General features: G+C 35.4%; 1 protein-coding gene across 1 annotated transcript in view; it reads right to left on the bottom strand.

The window, feature by feature from the left end:
* LOC138335416 (probable JmjC domain-containing histone demethylation protein 2C) overlaps positions 1 to 24420 on the bottom strand; it is a 74760-nt gene extending 50340 nt beyond the window's left edge. The window contains exons 1-3 of the mRNA XM_069284496.1: positions 24302 to 24420; positions 10752 to 10904; positions 6990 to 7106 (exon numbers count right to left, since the gene is read on the bottom strand). Coding sequence (XP_069140597.1) covers positions 6990 to 7106; positions 10752 to 10904; positions 24302 to 24358 — 327 coding nt within the window. The 5' untranslated portion in view covers positions 24359 to 24420. The remainder of the gene's footprint in view (positions 1 to 6989; positions 7107 to 10751; positions 10905 to 24301) is intronic.
* Between the last annotated feature and the right edge of the window lie 275 nt (positions 24421 to 24695).

Below are 24695 nucleotides of genomic sequence, written 5' to 3' on the forward strand. Positions count from 1 at the left end.
AGGAGATGAGAATTATTTAGAGGTGACCTTGAGCCATCAAGGTAACCTCTAGAAGTGACCTCTAACCCAATGAGATAGGAAGTTGTTTGTGTGACCTTTGAGCGTTGACCTTAGATTGAGATGAAGACTTTAAGCCCTGAACTAAGAATGAGACAGAGCATTGTTTATATGACCTTGAACACTGACTTTAGATTGAGATGAAGACTCTGAGACCTAATCTGAGAATGAGACAAAGAATTGTTGATGTTACCTTAAACACTGACCAGATTGAAATGATGACTCTTAGCCCTGAACTAAAAATAAGACAGAGCATTGTTTATATGACCTTGAACACTGACCTTAGATTGAGATGAAGACTCTGAGACCTAATCTGAGAATGAGACAAAGAATTGTTGATGTTACCTTAAACACTGACCAGATTGAAATGATGACTCTTAGCCCTGAACTAAAAATAAGACTAAGCATTGTTTATATGACCTTGAACACTGACCTTAGATTGAGATGAAGACTCTGAGACCTAATCTGAGAATGAGACAAAGAATTGTTGATGTTACCTTAAACACTGACCAGATTGAAATGATGACTCTTAGCCCTGAACTAAAAATAAGACTAAGCATTGTTTATATGACCTTGAACACTGACCTTAGATTGAGATGAAGACTCTGAGCCCTGATCTAAAAATGAGACAAAGAATTGTTGATGTGACCTTGAACACTGACCTTAGATTGAGATGAAGACTTTAAGCTTTGAACTACGAATAAGACAGAGCATTGTTTATATGACCTTGAACACTGACCTTAGATTGAGATGAAGACTCTGAGCCCTAATCTAAGAATGAGACAAAGAATTATTGATGTGACCTTGAACACTGACCTTAGATTGAGATGGAGAATTGATAAGGTGACTTTGCACACATCAGACTTGTAAGATATTGTTTATACACACTTGAAGCTCTGTACTCGCTAACCCAGCCGTGTGGATACATGTACATGTTACAGGAAGAAGGTACTTAGCATGTCAGACAACCAATAATATTATATATATACACCTAGAGAAGATACACCAATCAATATAGGTATATCTCTACACACATTGTTACATAGAAACTAATTACTGCATGATTAATGTGCCGTAACGAAATACCTGTATATATGATCTGACTACACCTGTGTAACGACCAATGATAAACAAGACGAGAGATAAAAGTAGAGCAATGTGACTGTATTAATATTCTGATTACATTCTGGCATAGAATGGTGGGTCTATTTATGAATCAACTGATATTGTGAAATCTCTATCTATAACAAGAGGTTAGGTTTGGCTATAGTGTAGAGTATAATATTGACTGAGATCTCTCGATTTATTGTACTATAATAGGTTTGGCTAGTCTATAGCTAGCTATGTTGTAACAGTACAAGTATCAGATGATTTTGTGATATCTCTCTAAGATTTATTAGCCTATTTGGCCCCTGACCTTGAATGACGGTAAAGGTCATTTATTTGAACAAACTTGGGAGCCACTTATCCAAGCATGCCACATACCTAATATCAGGTTTACTGACCTCTTTATTGACAAAAACGTCATTCAAATATTTTAGCCTATTTGATCTCTGTGACCTTGAATTGGGCCAATGTCATGGACACCTTGTCATAAACTCATTTTCCCATTAGGCAGGTGAGCCTAAAATTCTGTTGCTCTCTTCCAAAATACTAAACAAAGAATAAGAAAGCAAATTACAGTTTTTTGACAAAAATCAGTTAAAAATGAAAAAGATTTATACTAATGCCCTGTCCTAAGATATATCTGATATTTTCATAAGATTCACAAATGCATCACCAAATTGTGTAACTCTAGATATTTCTGATATATCTGGAAACCCTGCAGCATGTCATCCACTATCACACAGGAGAGATTCAGGTTGGTATCACCAACTGATTTTAGTACCCAATCCAGCATTTTTTGTGCTGTTTGCTGTAAGCCAAGAGCTGGTATGACCTAGATTACATTGCCACTAGCTCCTGATCAATACCAGCCAAACCGGTCTCAGGTTAACATTGTGTTGAGAGTGCTGGAAGTGACTGGTCGATAGAGCCCTGACAAAACTGTGGCATGTCTATGTCTCCCAAGTTGGCCATGAAAGAGAGTCCAACCACAAAACCTATGTGTAAAACCTGTATGTAGTCTAACCCTCATGTAGAAGTTGTTTATGGAAATTAAAACAGCAGGCGGCATGGTAATAACAGTGTAACATTATCACTGACCTTCATCGCAAATTTAAACATTAAATCACAGTTACGTTCACGATGTATTATTACTGCTTTTTTAAATAAATATATCACAAGTGACCTTGACCTTCGTGGCACAACCGAGATTAATCAATGTTTGCAGATTTTAATGGAGTTTCATTTTAATCCAATCAGAAATCGTCGCATGCCTATAAACGTGGTGCAGAGATAAATTAAAAAGATAACGACCACGCTTCATATTTTTAATTCCAAGGAGAGGAATTAAAGTCAGCACGATAAATGAATGAAGCAATTACATGTCAACAAACCCGCAATATCTCAACCAAGGCAACATTATGCATATGTTAGACCATACATGCTAATGGAAGTGTTATTCCATTTTAACCAGCTAAGTTACCTAATGATAGATAGTGATGGTGGTAGATTTTGATCAAAGAGTTTTTGTAAATCACTGTAAGTGACAATTACACAATAGACACCTTACATAAGGAGGAGCATATTTTTACGAACTTACAAAATCAATATTCAATGGAAAGACTGTATAGCAAATCAAACTATTCCGGATCATGAATGAATTTCAATTGGTTAAAATGACGTAATGTGATATGAATCATAATGGTGTATTTCATTCATTCGATGATGTACAACTTGTAGAAAATGATGACTAAAGATTCAAAACATATTTGTGGCCAACATCTGGTACAATAACCTTAAAGCGTGTTGTTTGGAATTGGTGTTTTCACAGTTAATATTCAGGTCACCCTTATTATCAATAACAGTTGATCTGCTTAATGACTGTGGTGCTGTATGGTAAAACTGTTCTGGTCTATATTGAGTGCTCATCCATGGTGACAATCAATTGTTGTGCTCTATTTTGAGTACTCATCCTTGGTGACAATCAATATTGCCTGGCTTCCCTTTGTCCTGTTGTTGTGTGACTAGAACACCAGAGACACTATAGTAATTACCAAAGCTCTAATCAAGCCTAAACCCACGGCTGATTTAGATGATTATAGACATGTGTATACCACCATCCTCATCCTCCAATCATCATCACCAAATCCATCAACAACTAGTGACCTTCACCTAAGAGTTTCCACATATGTGAACTTTTTTAATGTAGACCATCAACAGCTTTTGATAGTTTTTTGTAGCCAATTCATTTTGCAGCAAACAATTTTACAAGTTGTGCATGTTTTAAAATATTTTTCTTAGTGATTAATTGTATGATATCAGAATGTTTGCACAAGGCGAAAACTTTAATTGCTCATCAAAATGAGATGGCTTACAGCTTTATTCACATCCACCATGCGACCTTGAACTTGAACACATAACTATAATATTGATTAGTTCTGCTTTCACTCTTGATGAATATCGTAAACATACTGTGTTTACATATGCAGTGATAGTTTCAATAATGCTTTCGTTCATGATTATGACCTTGAATTTGATTTTTACTCAAGACGATGATGAATTTACAATTTCAAGCAAAATTCTGACCTTCAATATCAACAGACACCATCAAGAATGTATGTGAGGACTATAAATCATTGGCCGTGGTTAATATGAATCTGGTTTTAAATTGGCCTTGTAAGCAAGGAATATGACACTAAAGTAATTACTGTACATATAATGTCAGAATGCATCTGTAATAACAGCACTGGGAAAGTTGTGTCTGACATGCAAATTGGAGAGCGCCAACCCAGCTAAATAGTTTATCCATACACCTAAGTTATGCTGCGTTAGCTGGTGTGTATAGTCAATATCAGCTAATGGATTACTCTTAACAATAGCTACTACAGTAGATAGTCCCACACATCAAAGACGCACCATGAAACAATTATCACATAATCGTTCCACCATAAACATTTAATGCAGCTTGAAGATTTTAAATCTGTCAGCGATGTGTACATTATGTTCACTAATGGGTCTGGTCAATGAGGACAAACTCATCATTCGATCGGTTTCTGTAACAAACTACCGGGCCGGAATGTGTTTATTTTCTAGCATTCCTCTATCTATTTTTGTTGTGATGTGATATAGCATTCCCTTTTTATGTAAGTGGGTTAACATCTAAAGCCATCCCAAGCGTCTCAGGAATGAGGTGGAATAATACGAGTAAAACTTCTATGCAAATTTTAATTTTGCTTATTCATGGCCATGTATAACCTTTAACAACTCTCTATAATCCTGAGGTAATTGCTAAATTTCAGACCCAGTTTTAAACATAAATCATGGTTAACAGTCTATGACCTGGAAATTGTCTAGCAGCCACATTTCAAAATCGTTGAAAGCAGACGAATTGCCCGATTGTGGCCACCAGTAATAAAATACCCACCTTTGAATACCTGTTATACAATTAAATCTATAATTCTAGCCGCGTACTTTAGAAACTGTTTGTTCCGCTACTAGTCCTTTTAAAATCTAGCTTATATGACAAGTTTTATTTCTGAAGAGTAGAATAAATAAATTTAAAGGGGAGATTATGTATAAGAGCTGCCTATTTAAGAACTTGTATACATACGTTTCGACAGTCGTAGAGGCATATTCGTCACCGAAGCGAGCAAACAAAGGACTGATTCATACGAGATTAAATATTGACCCTAGAACAAGGTATAGAACCTTAATCTTGAATTGAAAACTTAGTGCCTTGGCCAACTCAAATCTAATAGTAGAGCTAAAAATAACACTAGAAACGCCTTGTAACCAGCCGGTTTATTCTGACGGGATTAAATTCATAGGATTTAATCAAGTGATTTTATAAACGGTACAAAGGCAACATACAGTGCTAACAAATCCCACTTCTTATATAGACATAAGAACTTTATACACTAAGAAAGTTTATACATAATACCCACCACTTGCAATTCAGTTCCAAAAATAACTCTCCCAACGCTGTCTAATTATTTGCATGGAAAACCATTGAAAACCCAAATTGGCTTTTCTTTAAATGGTTTTGATTGAAACTTTTCTAAGTTATACAAAGTGTGAGAATTTCCCACCCTTTTCTATTACTGTTTCATATTCCCGTTATTGAAATCAAGATGAATCTTGCATAAATATGCCTTGCAAATTGTCTTTAGCTTATGGTATATTTAACAGTTTGGAAGTTATGACATGAACATAGGCAACTCCAAAAGAACCTTTATTTGGACAACATGTCTTTCCTTGGCTTGCCTCATTCCTTTGACTGAAGGCAGAAGACATCTTGCCTTATTCCTTTGACTTAAGACAGACGACATCTGGCCTCATTCCTTTGACTGAAGGCAGAAGACATCTTGCCTCATTCCTTTCATTTAAGACAGAAGACATCTGGCCTCATTCCTTTGCCTGAAGGCAGAAGACATCTTGCCTTATTCCTTTGACTGAAGACATTTTGCTCATTCCTTTAACTGAAGACAGAAGACATCTGGCCTAATTCCTTGATTGAACACAGAAGACATCAATATCTGGCCTCATTCCTTTGACTGAAGGCATAAGACAGCTTGACTTATTCCTTTGACTGAAGACAGAAGATAACTTGCCTCATTCCATTGACATAAGACAGAAGACATCTGGCCTCATTCCTTTGACTGAAGACAGAAGATATCTTGCCTCATTCCTTTGACTTAAGACAGTAGACATCTTGCCCCATTCCCTTGATTGAAGGGAAAAGACATCTTACCTTATTCCTTTCACTGATTCCTAAAACCTTCAAATGCCATCTTGTGAAGTTCTATAGTAGGCCTACAGACCTAATATTAGGCCTGTATCATGCTGATATAAATGCCTACCAAGTTTGTTTGGGAGAAGACATCTTGCCTCAGAAGTTTTCAACAAGAGAAGAAAACCTAATCAACAAGCAGACAGTGTTGGAATGTGATTCACCCTCATAGTCAGGGAGATAAGACTTTCAGGCCTGATAGACAGTTATTACTCCACCTATCTCATACAATAAACACTTTGTAACAGGTCTCCACACACAACACAACTGGAGAAAATTCAGTTTGTAGTGACCTTGATAAAAACCTATGGCAATCTGCATCCACAGAGTATTTGATGTATAAACCTTTTGTCTAGTTTGAGAGTCAACCCTGTGCTTACACCAATATGAATAATGCAGATAGGAGCTAATAATTGAATCTACAGGAAGTGGTATTTTAATTACTTTTATCTGATAGGTTTAAGCCTGGCAATTTAACTCTGCCAAATGTTGTTTTACCATGGAAGTTTCTATAACTTTAGTAAACATACTTATTTTAGGGCTAGTTTTAATTTCAGCGTTTTTTGTGTGTTTTTGAAGCGTTAATTTATGTACAGCATAAAATCTGTAAAAGGGTATTTCCGGTATTGAACTATCCAATTGAACTATTTTATACCTGTGCTAAGAAGTCATAATTTACAGTTCTTGGCATTTGTGCTAAAATTGGACTGCAAAAGTAAGTATGTTTACAATTATTAGTGAGCTTTTTTCTTCAATATAATATCTATATTTCCAAAGCATGATTTTCTACAATAAATATATAATAATGTCATGAAATTTAAAAGGTGAAACTATCTCAGAATTCTCTGAGACAAGTACTTCATTGGCATTGTTTGATATATAGACCACTATATATATCATAAGAGAATCCTGGTATAACTGTTCATATAGAACCCCCACAGCATAAATTGTACATGCCTCGCACGATGGCAATGAACTACAAGATAATTTGTTGTGGTGAAATTCTGATAGAATTATAAGATGTGGTCCATGTACTTACTGAATGTGATTTCAGACTCCTATCGTCAACCAAGCCAAGGAACTTATCAGACAGGAACTCTATCGGCTTCTTCTTGCTGCTGTTCAGACAAGCCTTATCTACAATGGTTCGGAAGTTCTGTGGAACAAAAACATTACAAATATACAATAAGGACAGAAAATATAGCATTCATTTGCAACAATTGGAGCAAGCTTGTAGATCTACAACTCTTAACAAACAATATACATAGCCATTGAATTATATAATTTTTAATATCAATTTCTGGAAAGGGAAAATAACACTAAACAATCCTGAAAACAAATGATGGCCAACAACTTAAAATATTTCTGATCAATTTTGAGACCTAAAAATATGTTAAATTTAAAATAAAGGTTTTGTTGTTCTCATCTAGATCTATAGCTAGATTTTGATATGGAATCCAGGATTGTGGAGCAAACCATAACGACCATGAACTTGTATAAATGTAAAACAGGTAACAATCTGGGTAAGTGAGAACAGCAGCTACTTTATAACTCCCCACCCCTCCAACACCTTGTATGTATAATAGTTATACAACATTTTACTGATCACAGAAACCAGACTTTCTTGCTGGTGAAGCGGAAGCCATTACTATACACATAGACACAAGACACCCCCTTTCCAGAAGAGTAGGAACACAGGTGTTAAACCTAGAGAGGATATCTTCATCTGTTCATCATCTGATGCTTGTCTATCAGAGCAAAGTTTAATCAAAGAAAAAAAATTAATCTGAATATTTCATACAAATCATGTAGAAACAGTTACTATAATTGGCATTAGTGCAGGAAGGTTGGAAACTCATTACCAACAATACACCTATTCATTTGTAATTCTACAAATTTCATTATCCATTTCCAAGAATGGCAAATGACAGTTTAGTAAAAATCAATTTTTCAGCAATATAAATAATTCACCCTTCAACAGGAGATGACAGGAACAACGAGAACATTTTACAAAGACGTTGCTTTATTAACATTTTGAAATGTTCCCAAAGGAAGTTAACAACATTTATGTACATAGAAAAAGTAATGTTCGATGGTGGCGCACTGCTGTTTTATGGTTAAAAACACCACTAAAGCAGCAGGCAATTTCAGAAATGCCAGGAATCAAGCCGATTCCGTACCACCATGTTATGTCGAGTCTGAGCATGTAGAAGCTCCTCTGGTGTAAAACTGCTCCTAGAAGCTTTCACAGCACTTGATGGTACAATAACAGAATTACAAAAATAATGTCAACAGGTAACCTTCAGGCACCAAGAGTCGTAATACTCAAAATTACAGCAAGCTTTTAAAGTGAATTTTTTCAACTATCTGCTGCAAGATTTTTAAAGTGAATTTTCAAATATCACAAACCGTTTCGACACAGCCTCTGTTTAAGATTTCATTTTTTACTATGTAATAGTAGTGTTGGTATTGATTTTTGCGACTTTTAGTAATTTCAAAGGGATAAATTAAACCTTAATGACAAGAGCGGGATCTCATCATTTCCATGTGGTAATGAAGCCGACGGCTTCTCCACTTCTAATGTTGCCGCAAATTATACTGCATTTGCTAGATTTTTTTTTTTTTTTTTTTTAGTTTTGCAACTGACTTGTGCATCTTTTTTTTATTCAAACTTAATCAAAGATAACTACATAATTATCATTCTAAAATGTGTTGATGTCAGAGTAAATTACCAAACAAGAGGCCCAGAGGGCCTGTTTTATCAAATGAGTAATTATCTCCGATCTGTTAATGAGATTTCAAAGAATGAATAATTAAATGTGACAAAAAAAAAAAATACACAACATCATTTCATAAAAAAAAAAATCAAAAAAAAAAAAAATCCAAGAAATAATTGAAATTGTAAGATTTTCAACAAAGCGAACCCCAAATAATTAGAATTAACAGAATGACTATTAGAACATTTGAGAAATGTTTGTATTGCAATACTCTTGTTATAGACTGGACATCTATATAGGCTGCAGACCTCAGACGGTGCTGGCTTCCTGCTCTACTAGGATTTAGAGATTGAGCATGTGACAGACTTAAAAGATGTATAAAATAATGACATGTCTGGTTGCCTTATCCCGTGGCTTCTAACATAGCTGACTAAATATATTATCTCTTTAGCTCTGTAATCCCCTGCTGCCTTAGGCTGGATAGGAAATGCAAAAGTAGAAAGAAATAAATCAGTTGAAATTGTAATTAAATATTGATTTCCAATGGTTGCCAGGCAACAGAAAGCAAGTCTGGCCCACCATGCTCGCTTGGCCCTGCTCAGGGACTCACTGCCTTAGTGCTGCAAAATATGGCTCTCTTAATGCCATTAAAATCATCACCAACATCTGCCAAAACACTTTTTTGTAACAATTTACAGAATGCTGTCTACATGTCACCATATATAAGGATAATTCGCCTGGCCATGACCTTTCAGCCAAGCTTTATTTCCACGCTGGGTTCATTATACACTTACATTCTTTCTATGTAAATGTAGAGTTTCCCATCGGAGGTCGTATTTTATAACAATAGAAGCCAAAATGTGGGAAATCAGAAATAAAATTTGAAGCATTAGTCTAGCTTAATTTGATTTCTTTTAAATAATTAGGCAAAAACCTGTACTTTAATTTGATTTCGTTTAAGTAATTAACCAAAACTACCTCACAAATTTGATTTCTTTTAAATACTCAGGCAAAAACCATATATACCTTAATTTGATTTGATTTCAATAATTAGACAAGAACCTTAAATATCAGATTTTCTATCATTTTATAACCCGTTTTAGTTCTACATATCTTATTTGTGTGTATAAATTGATCCGGTAACACTACACTTATCAACATCGCCCCAAGAATCTTCATCTTTGAAGCAAGGTGACAAAGACATATTGATTTACAGTCAATGTTTTATATAACTAGTAGACCAAAAGGAAAACCAATCTAGCAACAAGTACACTGGAGGCAACAAACTGTAGAAGGGTAAGACTGAAATAGAATCTTCAGCTAGAGGAGCCAGTGACCCCAGAGCACATCTGCAGTGAAGCAATTGATTTTTGTAGGGGTCTCTAATTTGTACAGCTCTCGGCCTTAATCCATCCATCACTCAACAAGCAGAGATCTATAGCTAGTTTGGAAGGGCCTTCAGAGTAGGTCATAATGTAGGGTTTTTATCTGTTTCTCATCTCAATCCAGTACTAACATATTGATAACTTCAAGTCTATCAAACTAAACAGACTGATTCTATATATCAACACAGCCAGCACCATTAAACACGATAATAGATTTAATCATGACAACATCTTATTTTGCTGCAAGATATGTTTTGTATATAACCATAATATCCTAATTAGTTTCACTAGGTAAATAATGCAGTACAATTGAGCTTTGCTTACTCAAACTTTTATAACCCAATGGCAAATTAACTTTCTGTTTTGTTTTGATCTGTGTGAGCCCTTTCACTTTATATTCAATTAAACGTAACTTGAATAAGACAATTGGAAGAGTTGCTATGTCCCTCTTACTTCAATTTAATTTCATGGTAGTTTATTTGTTCCCCTCTTTTTAAATGTGATCAAATCTATATATTGATTTAACCTCAAACTTTATGAATTTTTCAATGCCTGACAAAGTAAGAGGCATTCTTAATTTGATGTCAATTATATATTTCTTGCATGCATAAATAGGCTACATGTTACAAAATTTGGATATGAAATGCCATTACACGATGAACCTGAATATTTTAACATACAAAGTGTGTTGCTACTTACCAAGCCCGGCCAACTGATTGGCTGTTCAGAATTCTCGGGATCAGCTCGTTCAGCCCATACAATAGTATGCTCTACAAGGAATAGCTGGAAGATTTCGTGAATTCGGACCCACTCTCTGCGCTGCCAATGTCTATCGTCAAACTCGACCAGGACCTGAAAAGGCAATAACAAACCGTTGAGGAACAAAATATTGTAACAAGTGTAGTATAATATCGGAGTCCACGATCGATAGCACACCGAGAAACAAATGATGGGAAACCACTGGAGACTTAATGTGGGCGACAACATCAGCAATCACACACACAGTTCTGAAGGGTGGCAGTGGCTCGTTCTAAACCAGACAGACTTCAGTAAACCCAGACAAAACCAGACTGACTTCAGTAAACCCAGACAAAACCAGACTGACTTCAGTAAACCCAGACAAAACCAGACTGACTTCAGTAAAACCAGACAAAACCAGACAGACTTCAGTAAAACCAAACAGACTTCACAAATTCAGTCCTAGTTTTATGTTAAGTTTGGTCTGGTTTATCAGATTAACGTCCTATTAACAGCCAGGGTCATTCAAGGACGGCCTCCCATGTATGTGGTGTCTTGTATGTGTGAAGTGCGAGGTGCATGTTTTAGGAGACTGTGGTATATTTGTGCTGTGTCTTCTTGACAGCCAGTGAAACTCTTGCCCTTTTTATAGTGCTGTATTACTGAAGCATGCTGTCGAAGACACCAAACAACACACCAAACCCCGTCACATTATACTGACAACGTTCGGGCAAACAAGGCAGACGTCCCACTCCTTTTATGCTGAGCGCCATGCAATAGCAAAAATCCAGAGAGAATCCGAGCCTACATCAGCGCTCAACAAATTCCCAAAAGTGACGCAGTGTCAAGGGAGATGTTAAGAAGAAAACATAAGTTAGGAAGAAGAGAAAAGTTAAGATCCTTAATTTAGTCATCTTTTATGATCATGCAATAGGGGCAGCAGGTACAATTCTAATGCCCTACCAGAAGGGCCAGTTTTATGTTTAACACAAACATATGTTAAAAATAAATGACTAGACATCGTTTTTTCTAAAGCCTGGTTCTTGTCTCCCCCTTTCACACACTCATAGACTTTGATTTCATGTTACTAAATATAACTCTGTTATATATCACCCCATTGGTATGACGTGTCATTATCTTACAATTTCTTACTGTACAACAACTTTGCGTGGCCAACTCACAAGACCTTGGCCAAGGTTATGTATAACTCAAAAGAATATCAGATTCTGTATAGTATGACTCTATAATGAAATGACACTTAAAAGGGAGTTACACTCGATCTCAAGGTCACTATTGATCAAGGTCATTATTTGTCTAAACCAATGGAAGAGACATAACAAATGAGTAGCTACAACAGTATTTTCATCACTTCATGACACAAACTAGGTCAAGGCCAATCATTCAAATATTACTCGGTATACTTTGGTAATCATGCATTTCAAAGATGAATTTTAGGAAAATTTTTAAAGAGAAAATGATTACCAAAAATTTTGAGCAGCATTTTATTCTTTTCTCTGATTCAGAGCTTCTGTGCTACAAATTGGATCTGAACTAAATTAGATCTGAACTAACAAAACTACAAACAATCATTCATGATGCTTTTTTGTGTTCTTCCTAACACCCTCTCCGAGGAAATGGCATACGTTGCATCACTTGAATGTAGACAAAAGCTAGCATCTAAATTTCAAAGATCCTATAAAAATGTTTTGAATTATACACTCTAAATTAATACCACATGAACATAATGAGAGGCCACTGCAGCCGAGCCAAAACTCTTTCTGCCCCCTAAGAGTTTTAAGATCTACAGCGGTTTCAAAGACAAAGACTTGGCTTGGAGTGAAGCAGACTGGGAGAGAAGCGTGGGAAAATCTATCTAACTTTCACATGTAGCTGGTGGGGAGTACGGTTTTTTGTATTTATCTTTTCACGTGTCATATTTCAGGGTTTATGGGTTACGTATGCAATCAAGTCATTTTAGCTGCTCAGAAAGAAAGATAGGGCCCATGCCAGTAGCGGCACTCCACATACGCCTGGGGTCTTGGAGCAGCATTCAAGTGGATCAACACGCCAAAACATCAAGAATCTCGAGGATGTGCCAGCATAGCAGCCAGCATAGCGGACAGCATGGAATTAATATAAGTTCTTTTGATACTGCGATGATCGAAGTACTTAATCATAAAATGGCAATAGATCCACTTAACAGGATTTCTCTCGATCAATCTAGATCTACAGAGAACAAGTGGACAGTGAACTCTGGACTCTGTATCTAAAAGGGTACAAAACTTCAAATTGTATATATAAATAACTTTTTTGTTTTGTTTGTTATTCACATAGAGGTATATTTCTATTATTACATTCTAGAAAAAGAGTACAAAATTTCAAATTGTAAATTTTCTTTAGCTTGATGTTATTCACATTGAGATTTATTTTGATTTTCATCTGCCCAAAAAAGGGTACAAACACCAAAATAGTAACTTTTCTTTATATAGATATTATCCATATTGAGAATTGCTTTTATTTTTATCTCTCTAAAGACACAAGTTTCAGCCCTAGAAATTAATAATCAAGGAAACCATTATGCAATTCCGAATTTGCATATTACATAGTTATCTGCACTTGCGGGTAGGTATTGATTGTGACGTCATGTTTTTGTGAACGTAATGTCATACATTTCGGAGAAAACGACGTGAATTGCGCCCACAAAATAATGACATAACGATCGATACCTACCCGCAAGGGAGCTAACTCTATAATATACAAAGATGAAATATAATTATGTGCCGATTTTTTAAATTAATATGAAGTACAATACAGAAATCACTAACTTTATCTGAACATAAAGCTTTTTTTCCTGTGTATCTTAAATTTTGTTGCTTCGTCTGTGGTTGATGAAGGATTATGTGACTAATGACTAATAAGTCATAAATTTTTTTTTTGCTTGTCTTCCATACCATGGTTATTGAGGTGTTTGTGGGGATTTTAGGAGAGTGGCTTCAACTCGTAGTTAAAATGACCTACAATATTGACTTATCTATAATCAAACAATATATGGTACTTGATGGACTGGACAGGAGAGTATGTCAATTTTTTTCTTTCTATACTACATTATTTTGTATATCATTCCTTGTAACTATTTTCTTTTTATCACAACCTGTCTGATGCTCAGCCATATGCAGATTTGTAGCCTCTGTTTTCCAGTCAACACCATGCTGTTATGGGAAATGTCAATACACAACAGTGACCTAAGGGAGGCAACTCAAAAAATATTGCTGGCAGAAAACTTTGCAAGTACAATATTGTTATAGGAGTTACTTCCCCTTCACCCAGAATATGTCGGAGGTTGTTTACATTTAGTACATCATGATTTATGAATTTTGATTTGAAGAAGAATTACTCACATCTCTTACTAAGATAAGAACAATTCCTCCAATTTATATGAATAATACAAGACTATAAAATAAAATACAATATGAAAGTAAATTAATGAATGGCATCCCTATAGATTTAGTCACTAATTTCCCCAGAGCAGTCACCGGTGTTATTGGTAACAACTTTCAGCAAATAGTAATAATCACAGGATCCTTCTGGGAGATGATCATACAACCACAAGTTCTAAAGATTTCCAGGAATGACAAAGTTTATTACATTTATATCTGTAACTGATACAGAAAATTGAGATATTGTTGTGAGGACACTGGACGAGTTGGGCTTCACCTCTCCGGAGTGAATTCGCTTGAAGGTGATGTGCAGAAGTCTGTGACCATTATTGACGTAATTTACACCTGCTAGTGTTAGGACGTACTATACGAACCCGTACTCATGTTTGATAGTAAACTACAACTGCCCTATCTACATTCTATATATATACTAAGCATATTTACCACATTGGCGAGGAGGATAACATTTTTGATTGTTATACTTATAACTATAACCAATAAATATAATCGAGATATTCACTCTTGCCATTTTAGAATCAAGAAGGTCAATAAGTAGATATTGAGCCATAATTAGCAGTAATAATATATTTCTGATCACAAGTTTGTGTTTAGACAATAATACAAGGAGTTGACATGTTAAAACACAAAGAACCTGCTGCTGCCTTGGTAGATCTGATGAAGACAACATGGATTTTTGTTAGTGTGGATTGCTGAACATTTCAATAAAATTTCACTCCAACTCTTTAAGAAATTCTTACTATGAGAAACGTTTAAACCAGAACAAACTAGAACTATAAGGCAACGTCTAAGTAATATTCCCACTACATTTGAGAGCATGGCAAACAAATGACGTGTTATTTTTGAAAATTTTTAAGGATCAAATAAGCTCGAAATGATCAATATACAAATTTAATTCATGTTCTTGTTGACATTTCATCTGGTAAATGTATACAACAAAATGGCATCTGATGTCTTCAAAACTATAACCATTGTATTTGCCATCTTTTAAATCTTCTTTATAACAATTTACAACTGAAATGGACAGTACTTAATTTTTTATCAATCAGATGCCAACATTATGTTTCTATGGTAACCAAAATTGCTGATAACAGTATACGTAGTAATAAAGTGTGCATGTATATAATGGATAGGTACATTTTGCTTTTCAAATTTTTTTACATGTATATAATGGATAAGGTACATTTTGCTTTTCAAAAGAAAAAAAGAAAAAAAATCTCAATTTTTGTATCTATCCTTTATCCACTTCATCACAACAATCAACAACTTATATTATGATACTGTACAACAAAGAAAAATTAATTATATGGAGATAATATAAGTATATATATTCTGTACTTCTTAAATGCCCTATATTTACTATTTTAAGTAATTTGTATCCTACAGACATATGTCTATATATAAGGATCCAGTGTTAAATGGAAAATAAACTGTTGATATTACTTCCTTGACCAATATATATATTCTGTATAATTTCTCTCTTGATTCTAAACATTACAATTTTTTCTAACATTTCAGCATTTACTCCAAGACAGACAATTTATTATTGTACAGAAGTTAGACATTCATAAATCAGTGATATCATTGTAGTAAAGTGAGTTTGGATAGAGGCCAATCTAGATCTGTGTGGCCTTGACCTTGGTATAGAGAGTTGGCTGAGGTCCAGGCTTTGTCAAGTGTGACAGACACACAAGACAGGCTGTGTACAACATTTCATCACTCTGATATTCATAGTGTGTAAAACACATGGTTTGTTTTTAACAACAATTTCATGTACAAAATACAAAACAAAACAGGGATGTATCTGATCAAAACAGTACTGTTGGACGTCAGAATATAAAATAATGCACCAATTAAAAAAGAACTTAGGTTTACATTTTAATGTTGGTATCAAAAATATACCTCATTCAAAAAGGCTGAAGTTGTAATTCCTCGATAAGAACGGACATAGTGAATTCAAGTTGTAAGAATATTGATAAAATTTTTTCTCTAGTATGAAGAAACATACACTGCATTGGGAGTTTGAATTATCAGAGAAATTATGTGTTATATTTACTGTTTTAAACACTTTGGCCATCCTCGACACTTTCCTTATACCCACAGGGGTTATATTTACGATCACTGAGTGCTATCATTACACCAATAACAGCAGTGATTATAGACATAATGGCAGTGATAGTAACCACTTAAATATTGATTATGCACCATGTTATTGGTCTAATGTGATGTAGTAGGTTTGGTGTAAGATCTTGAGGGAGTAATATAATCCATGCTTACTATTGCTAAGCAGATTTTGGCTATGATTTAATTCCTTGGCTGTATTGATATTTCCCACACCGGACTTTCAGCTGCTGAATCGGCTCAGCTGCAGGCCTAAGCTACAATTCCTTTGTACTCTGATCACTGGCCTAGAGCATTGATCCATGTGTTCATTGATTGTGGTCATTGATCCGCAGGTCAGTAGCACCAACTGGCCTACAAACCAATGACCCCTCATCAATTCTTGTAGTAATGGTCAGTCTGATGGTCTGAGATAGTAGGAACTGACCTAGAAACCAATGACCCTTACATCTTGTAGTAATGGTCAGTCTGATGGTCTGAGTACGAACTGACCAAGAAACCAATGACCCTTACATCTTGTAGTAATGGTCAGTTGAGAGTCAATACTCAACCAAAGTCCTCTTTTCAACTGTCACATCTACGATGTTTAAACCCAAATCCTTATTCCACTGTCACTTTTGGGTTGATTTTATTACTGAAATCAGAAGATTTCTGCTCAATACAAATCCAATAAACAGGGGAGATCATAAATTACAGATCTAGATCCATTAAAAAATAAACATCTTGTGTGGAGTAATTTATCAGAAACCTAACAACATCCATTTCAGAGTGAGTGACTATCACAACACCTTAATGGTACAGACCTGTTGATCGATGTAGTCAAACACTTTAGACATCAACAACTCGTTACTGAAACAAAATTAATCCACAAATAAACAGGAACTGGTAGGAAATCAATACTGAAATACTTTAGATTTGTTACCAGTACTGAAACACAAGTTTAAACCCTGTTGCAATTTTTTCAGGTGTCTCAAGAACTGCACACACATATATATCAAAGATAGAATTTGTCCATGTTCCCATAGCCGTTGGTGCAGGACTTCAAGATAATTGAAATTTTTGATTTTATTACTTTAACGTCCTATTAACAGCCAGGGTCATGCAAGGATGTACCAGGTTTATTGCCGGAAAGCCGGGGTACCCGTAGAAAAACCATCGACCAGCGGTCAGTACCTGGAAACTGCCCCACATGGGATTCGAATTCACGACTCAGAGGTAGGAGGGCATGTGGTAATATGTCGGACATCTTAACTACTCGCTATCGCAGCCCAAAGATAATCAAGACTCCATTGCATACATTTTATGTTCTAATATATATTTATACTTTTTATGCAATCATGGATTCAATATACTTAACAGTTCTCTTCTATTTTGGAGTGGCGTAGAAAGAAACGTTAACCACTTTAAATAATGATAGGGTCTGGTAAGGGATCCTCACCATGTCTGAACCAGGTATTGAAGTTTGCAATTTTGACTCTTCTTGTGGAAGAGTTACAGTGTTGAATTCCATAAACACACTATCAGTCTTTTTTCTTCTAAATTCCTTCGTAAAAAATACCCTATTTGTTATATATTTCCATCGACATTATTTCATTTTTAAGATAAACCCTTTCATTATGCAAATCAAAATATGCCCAATAAATAAACAAATGTTTTTACCCGCCCTCAGAGATCAGTTATTTGTACCATCAACTTCAACAATATTAATTAATGCAACAACAGTTAAACTCTTATAATGTAGCATCCCCAGGAAAGCAATCTGCATTTAGTAAAAAAAGTTGAATTTAGTAAAATAAGTGGCATTTAGTATAAAAGTAATTTTGCAAAGACAGGTTCTATAAGGCACGAAAAGCTAACCCCGGCATCATTTCATGTTCATGTATTTAACTCTGAGGAATAAATAGCAGGTTTTGGATCTGAATGGATGTCTTGTAAAAGGTCTGTGATCACCATGTACAATGTGTGCCTATGGGTGATGACAAGATCAATACCAACATGCTCCCCTACCCCAAAACACAATGCAACAGCTCCACTGAGGCCAAAGGAAGCTCCAGGTCAAGGTCATTCCATTCAGCGCAGTAGGAGGCAGGTATCAGATTTTAGCAACCAGAGGCATCATGTAGAAGCAAGGCTTTATCAATATTTATTGATTATTTAACATGGGGAACATGGGGGCACTCTTTCAAATTGTGGAATATAAAAGCATGTAGCCAGCTGTAGTACTGTCTGAGATAGCAGCATTTTATAGGATGCTGGAAGGCTGTCTATGACAGGCCAACACTGCCAGGTTACCTTAGTACAACACCACCAACACACTATATAGATATAGGGCATAAGGTGGGGGATAATCAATATAAAACATGTTTATTTCCTGTATATAGTACATAAGTAGCTCAGTAACAAAAAATACTAACATTGAATACAAATATAATTACCAGTGATAATATTTAAGATATTTAATGCCGACGAGTTTAGCAAAATTCTGCCAGTGATGATAATTTGAGAAAATATTTAATGTCAATGGATTTAGCAAAACTCCATGCATGAATGTAAACAATACCAGGAAATGTCTGGGCAGAACTTTTTAGGGTCAAATGAGGACAGGTGTCAAGGAGACACCATTGGTCAAATGAGGACAGGTGTCGAGGAGACACCATTGGTCAAATGAGGACAGGTGTCAAGGAGACATCATTGCTAAGGGTCAAATGAGGACAGGTGTCAAAGAGAAAACCATTGGTCAAATGAGGACAGGTGTCAAGGAGACACCATTGGTCAAATGAGGACAGGTGTCATGGAGACACCATTGCTAAGGGTCAAATGAGGACAAGTGTCAAGGAGACACCATTGGTCAAATGAGGACAGGTGTCATGGAGACACCATTGGTCAAATGAGGACATGTGTCATGGAGACACCATTGCTAAGGGTCAAATGAGGACAGGTGTCAGGTAGACAAGCACCATAACAAAGGGTCAAATGAGGACAGGTGTCAAGGAGACATCGTTAACGAGGGTCAAATGAGGAGAGCTAGGTGACAAGGATGCTATTGGAGGACTCACAAGGTAATTAACTTTTTTGTGAGACATAAATAGTCCTACCTACCTTTCAAACAACATATATGGGAGTTTTTTCAGCATGAGATTCATCATAAGATCTATCAGTGATTCAAAACACAGTCAGACAGTAATTTTTATATCCTTTATATGTTTACATGAAGTTACAGAATTCATATAATCCTCGGCACTATTGGGTTTTCTTTATTACATCTCAATGTCATGAATTAATCCTCAACAATACACAAACTTTCCTGTGTTACACATAACACGAGATAATTCTCTTTTTGCGGCCACGGTGGCCAAGTGGTTAAGATGTCTTTACATATTACCACAAGCCTTTCACCTATGGGTTGCAAATTTGAACCGCATGTGGGGCAGCTACCAGGTACTGACCGTTGGTCGGTGGTTTTTCTCCCGGTACTCCGGCTTTCCTCCAACAAAATACCTGGCATGTCCTTACATACAAAACCATGGCTGTTAAAAGGATGTTAAACTAAGAAACTCAAACTTCGTTTTTTTGAGCCTAGAAAGAATTGGTGGAAGTTCATTATGGGAGTTTAGGAGACAAACGTAACACAATGATCATCAAACTTTACTGATGCACTACAGTCATTTTCTACTACACAAGCTGTAGTCTACTAAAATCAACAAACACAGATAAATAGTAATAGTGTATTTATATATGATCTGTATATAAACATGTCTGACCTAAAAAGATAAAACGCCACAAGAAATTATCTGTCAACACATGACTGAGGCAGGAAATGTTTACAGGGTCCTGTCTATCTCTTACAAGCCACTAGAAGCTTGAACAGGATTTTACATATCATTACAAGTCATATGTTAATACAACTATGACTAGTAATTAATTATTATAATGATTAATTAATATTCACACAGACAACTCCAAGTCCAGGGCTCAAATTTCAGGCTGTTTTACTTGCTTTTTGCAAGTAGATATACCAGAATAGCAAGTGAAAAAAATATGCACCTGCTTATTTTAGCAAGTGGTTTTTATCAGGGACAACTGTAAAAATGGCATAATGATTGTGAAAAATTGTTGTAATGGAAAATATGGGGGCCCAGTTCTTACAGTAATGTTGTTGATATTTATTATGTACTTATACACCTCACATCACTATGCAAAAATAAAGGATTTTATATATAACTGTAATTTGAATACGGATATTAATTATGAGTAAAAAATATATTTTAGCAAGTAAAAATTTATGGCACTTGCTATTTTTAGCAAGTGGCAAAAAATGTAAAATTCGAGCCCTGAAGTCTATATCAGCAATAATCAACAATATTAGCATATGTAACAAATAGACATAGACATCAATGTAATCAAAATTCAACAATTTTACCTTCAAACAGAATTTCATTTTCACACATCTCCCACATCGAACACAAAAGTGAAAAGCTTAATTTACTTATTCACCCTGAAGCTTCATAATGGACTGGTCTAGTCTTTGATTTAGAAGAGTCTAAATGTGTCTTCAGGGGTGAAGTTAGGATAAGGAATTTATAGGCATTGCAACATACATGTACTGAAATGGTACAAATAAAAATATTGACTGATTGTAAAGTAGGAGTACCTGCAACTCCCTGTGTATTTTACATCTGATGACCATTTTAGAGAGATTGCATAAAATACCAATAAATCTACAGACTTTGATGTCAGTTGAAATGAGAACCCGTAATAGTTTCTCTCATAAATGAACATTTAGATTAAAGGTTTAAAGTGAGGCAGAGTCGAGAGAGAACTTAACGAAAGAGAACTTAGTAAGATAAAACAATGTCCTATATTCCATAGTTATAATAATCATAATTAACATACACTGGTTTTAAATGTCAGTAGATTTGGCTACTTTAGTACAGGTGTGTATATGTGTAATAATACCCTTCTAGCTATAGATTTACTGACTGCTAATAGTAGTAATTGTGTACATTCTTTGTAGACATGTGGGTACAATTACTTTGGGGACTTAATTCTCCAGGAATATCCTTCTACATCTGGTCATCTGTATAACAGTACACCTCACCATATGTCAACATTTACTGGCTCACAGCTTACACATGTACAGTAGCTATACATACATATCATGAACATGTAAAACCCTGTATGCTATATCATATAACAGTATTCATTGTAATTAGCATCTAGGCCACTTAAAAAATGTAATACAGTGGGCACTTCTAAAGGACCACATGTGGACGAAAATGCTCTTAAAGAAGTCAGCCATTTCTGTACACTTTCTGTACTCATGCATGCACATAAATCTGTCACAGTATACATATGCATACATTAATTTTATGTCATTTTTCCTAATTGAAATGCAGTATTAAGTCATGATTCAAATATGATATGAACAACTCGAAAGTTTATTATTACATATGCCATAACGTGATTTTTATTCCATGGGATGGGGGTGTTTACATTATAAATCTTTCTCCAGAAGAGGGACGGGGTGCTTATATGGGGAGGGGTCTAATTATGGTGAATATAGTATATATATATATATATATATATAAGAAATAAAAACAATAACGACTGACTAGTGAGCGCTTTTGCCCCATTCATATTTCAAATATGAGTCGTTCATATTTGGAATGGGGCGAAAGCGCTTACTAGTCAGTAGTTATTGTTTTTATTTCTTGTAGATTTCGTCCGTAAGGATTTTTCTTTAAATTTATCATATATATATATATATATAATATTGAAGTCAACTGTAACCTGTCATAGTTATTGTTATACTACCGCAACTAGCTTCTTTGCCATCAGATGAAGCAGGTCTTTCTGACTGACATCTGAAGACGACCAAATAATAATACTGTATTTGCTATAATGGTAACATAAGAAGGGGCTCATTGATGCTTCAAAATGTAAGTTGTGGACGAAAAACGTCTGCCATATTTCTAATCTTTCTGTACTCATGGTACATAAATCTTTTACAGTATAAACATGCATCTGCCTTTTATCCTGTGAGACGGATTATTATGTCGTGATTCACATAAAAAGACTCACAAGTTCATGTAATATGGAATACAATAGTGATGTTACAGGCATCATATGTTGTAAAACACTGTTAAATCCATGGGATCGGGGTGCTTATATACTTTCATCATGGAGCACAAAAACATAAATACAGGCTGATGATCAACTGCAGGTTGTACATTAAATTTGTTGACATTCAATAAATACCACTTGATATGAACAAGCTAAGCCCTACAACTGTAGATTTGTCTGTGTTTACATTATACAACATTTCAAACAGTGGAGTAAAAAAGTTCAAGCTGGTACAATTGAACCAATGTATGGCATGTAGACTAAAGCAATAATGGCATTCACATTTTCTTTCAGAAGGACACGCACTAGAACTGCAATCATATATACAGTACAGTATAACTTGTCTAAACCGAACCCTGTATAAACCGGAAACTTGTCTATACCGATTAATTTGTTTGGTCCCGGCAATTTTCTTAACAAACTATAGTGCCCAAAACCTGCATAATCCGGAACCTGTCTACTTTGAAAACCAGAACTGTCTAAGTAATGTTATTATACCTTTCTTTGTAAAATTAACTTGGGCAAACCGGCAGCGATGTTTTCACAACATGGGACTGATCATGAGGCGCCTATGGGGATTTACCTGTACCGGTATACTAAGGGCTAGATAGTGACAACTTTTCACTTTTCATTCGACGGTTTTGTTACATATACATTAATGTATTTGTGAATACTTTTCAAGGTCAATTCTAACAATAAAACATATACATAACTTCTGAGAGTTCAGTTGAATGTAGCACACCGAGAGAAATGGATCGTACATGTACACCTCAGAAACCAAGAAAACGTAGGATGGAATTCTGTGTTCTACCATGTACATATGTGAGAATAAATGTTTGTGCTGTAATAAAAAAAAAATCTTCTGATGATTTCCATGTGAACATATTGTGATAAGGTTCTATCCTCTATAAACCGGACACCTGTATAAACTGAACAAATAGACTGGTCCCGTTCACATCCGGTTTAGACAAGTTATACTGTATAACCCCTCTTACTCGAACCTGCATTCCTCGAATACCCTCCATACATGGAACTGATAGCATGGTCCTGACCGTACAACTTTCCTCTTTCTACATTAAGAGAAACACACCCCTTGCCTCTCTCTACATGCGTGTCTCTATATATTTCATGTAACAAAACCCTGAATAGCTCGAACAGCTATTCATGGAATACACCATATTCCTCAAACAGAAATGTATCCCTGTTTCATCAAATACATACTTTTAAACCATGTATGTCATCGAACAGGTGTTCGGCCCTTGAGAATATGTTCAAAAACTCATTTTTATTAAATGCATACATTTTTAATTTGATATTGCAATCATATTCCACTTTCATAAAAATTATAAATGCATAAAATCATGGTAATTAAAATGTCATTGACATGCATTGTTTGTCATATTTTGAGACAAGACATTTTGACTATCGATAATCGATCATGACCAACCTTGTATGATTTATCTGGTTCCTTACTGTTTGAGTTAAAGGGGTTTTGCTGTATAAACATGTGCATGAAGCTAGTGTAGACTTCTGTCTCCCCACAAGGACGTCGACATATGCATTAGGATAAACCAATAGCTATACTAGTAATAGTATTCACATTTTTTCAGAAGGGTAAGTATTTGAACAGAAATGGTAAGCTCTCTGTAATCTACATGAAGCAAGGGTCTTCTGTGTCCTTATGTGCATATTAAAGACACGAGTATAAACCGATATATATCTATACTAGTTGGTCAGGTATTCAGTGAACACACTGAATTGGTTAATGCATTTTGTACACAGCTATAACAGTGTAAATGACTATAGGAGTACCTGTAAGTGCCTTCTCCATATAACATGTGTTTTGGTGTCCGTTACCACCTTCTCCATATAACATGTGTTTTGGTGTCCGTTACCATCTATACAAAGACATTTTGTCTATGTTCAAGGTCATCCTCAGTTTAAAATATTCATAGGACTGCGTTTGAAATACACCACATTATAAATCATTCACCCCTGACAGTTCATGATGGACTGGTCCAGCGTTTGACTTAGAAAAGTCCATTTGTATATAAGGGGTGATGAGTTGATGATCACTTGAGATTCCTATAGTGGTCAGGTATAAATCTCTCACAACATGCAGGTGGCTGCAGCCATACAGGTGAGACATAGGTAAATTACTTATTTATATGGTATAGCTTTCCTGATAAACAGTCATGGCCAGAGC

The sequence above is a fragment of the Argopecten irradians genome, chromosome 11, assembly GCF_041381155.1.
Source record: "Argopecten irradians isolate NY chromosome 11, Ai_NY, whole genome shotgun sequence".
NCBI lineage: Eukaryota > Metazoa > Mollusca > Bivalvia > Pectinida > Pectinidae > Argopecten > Argopecten irradians.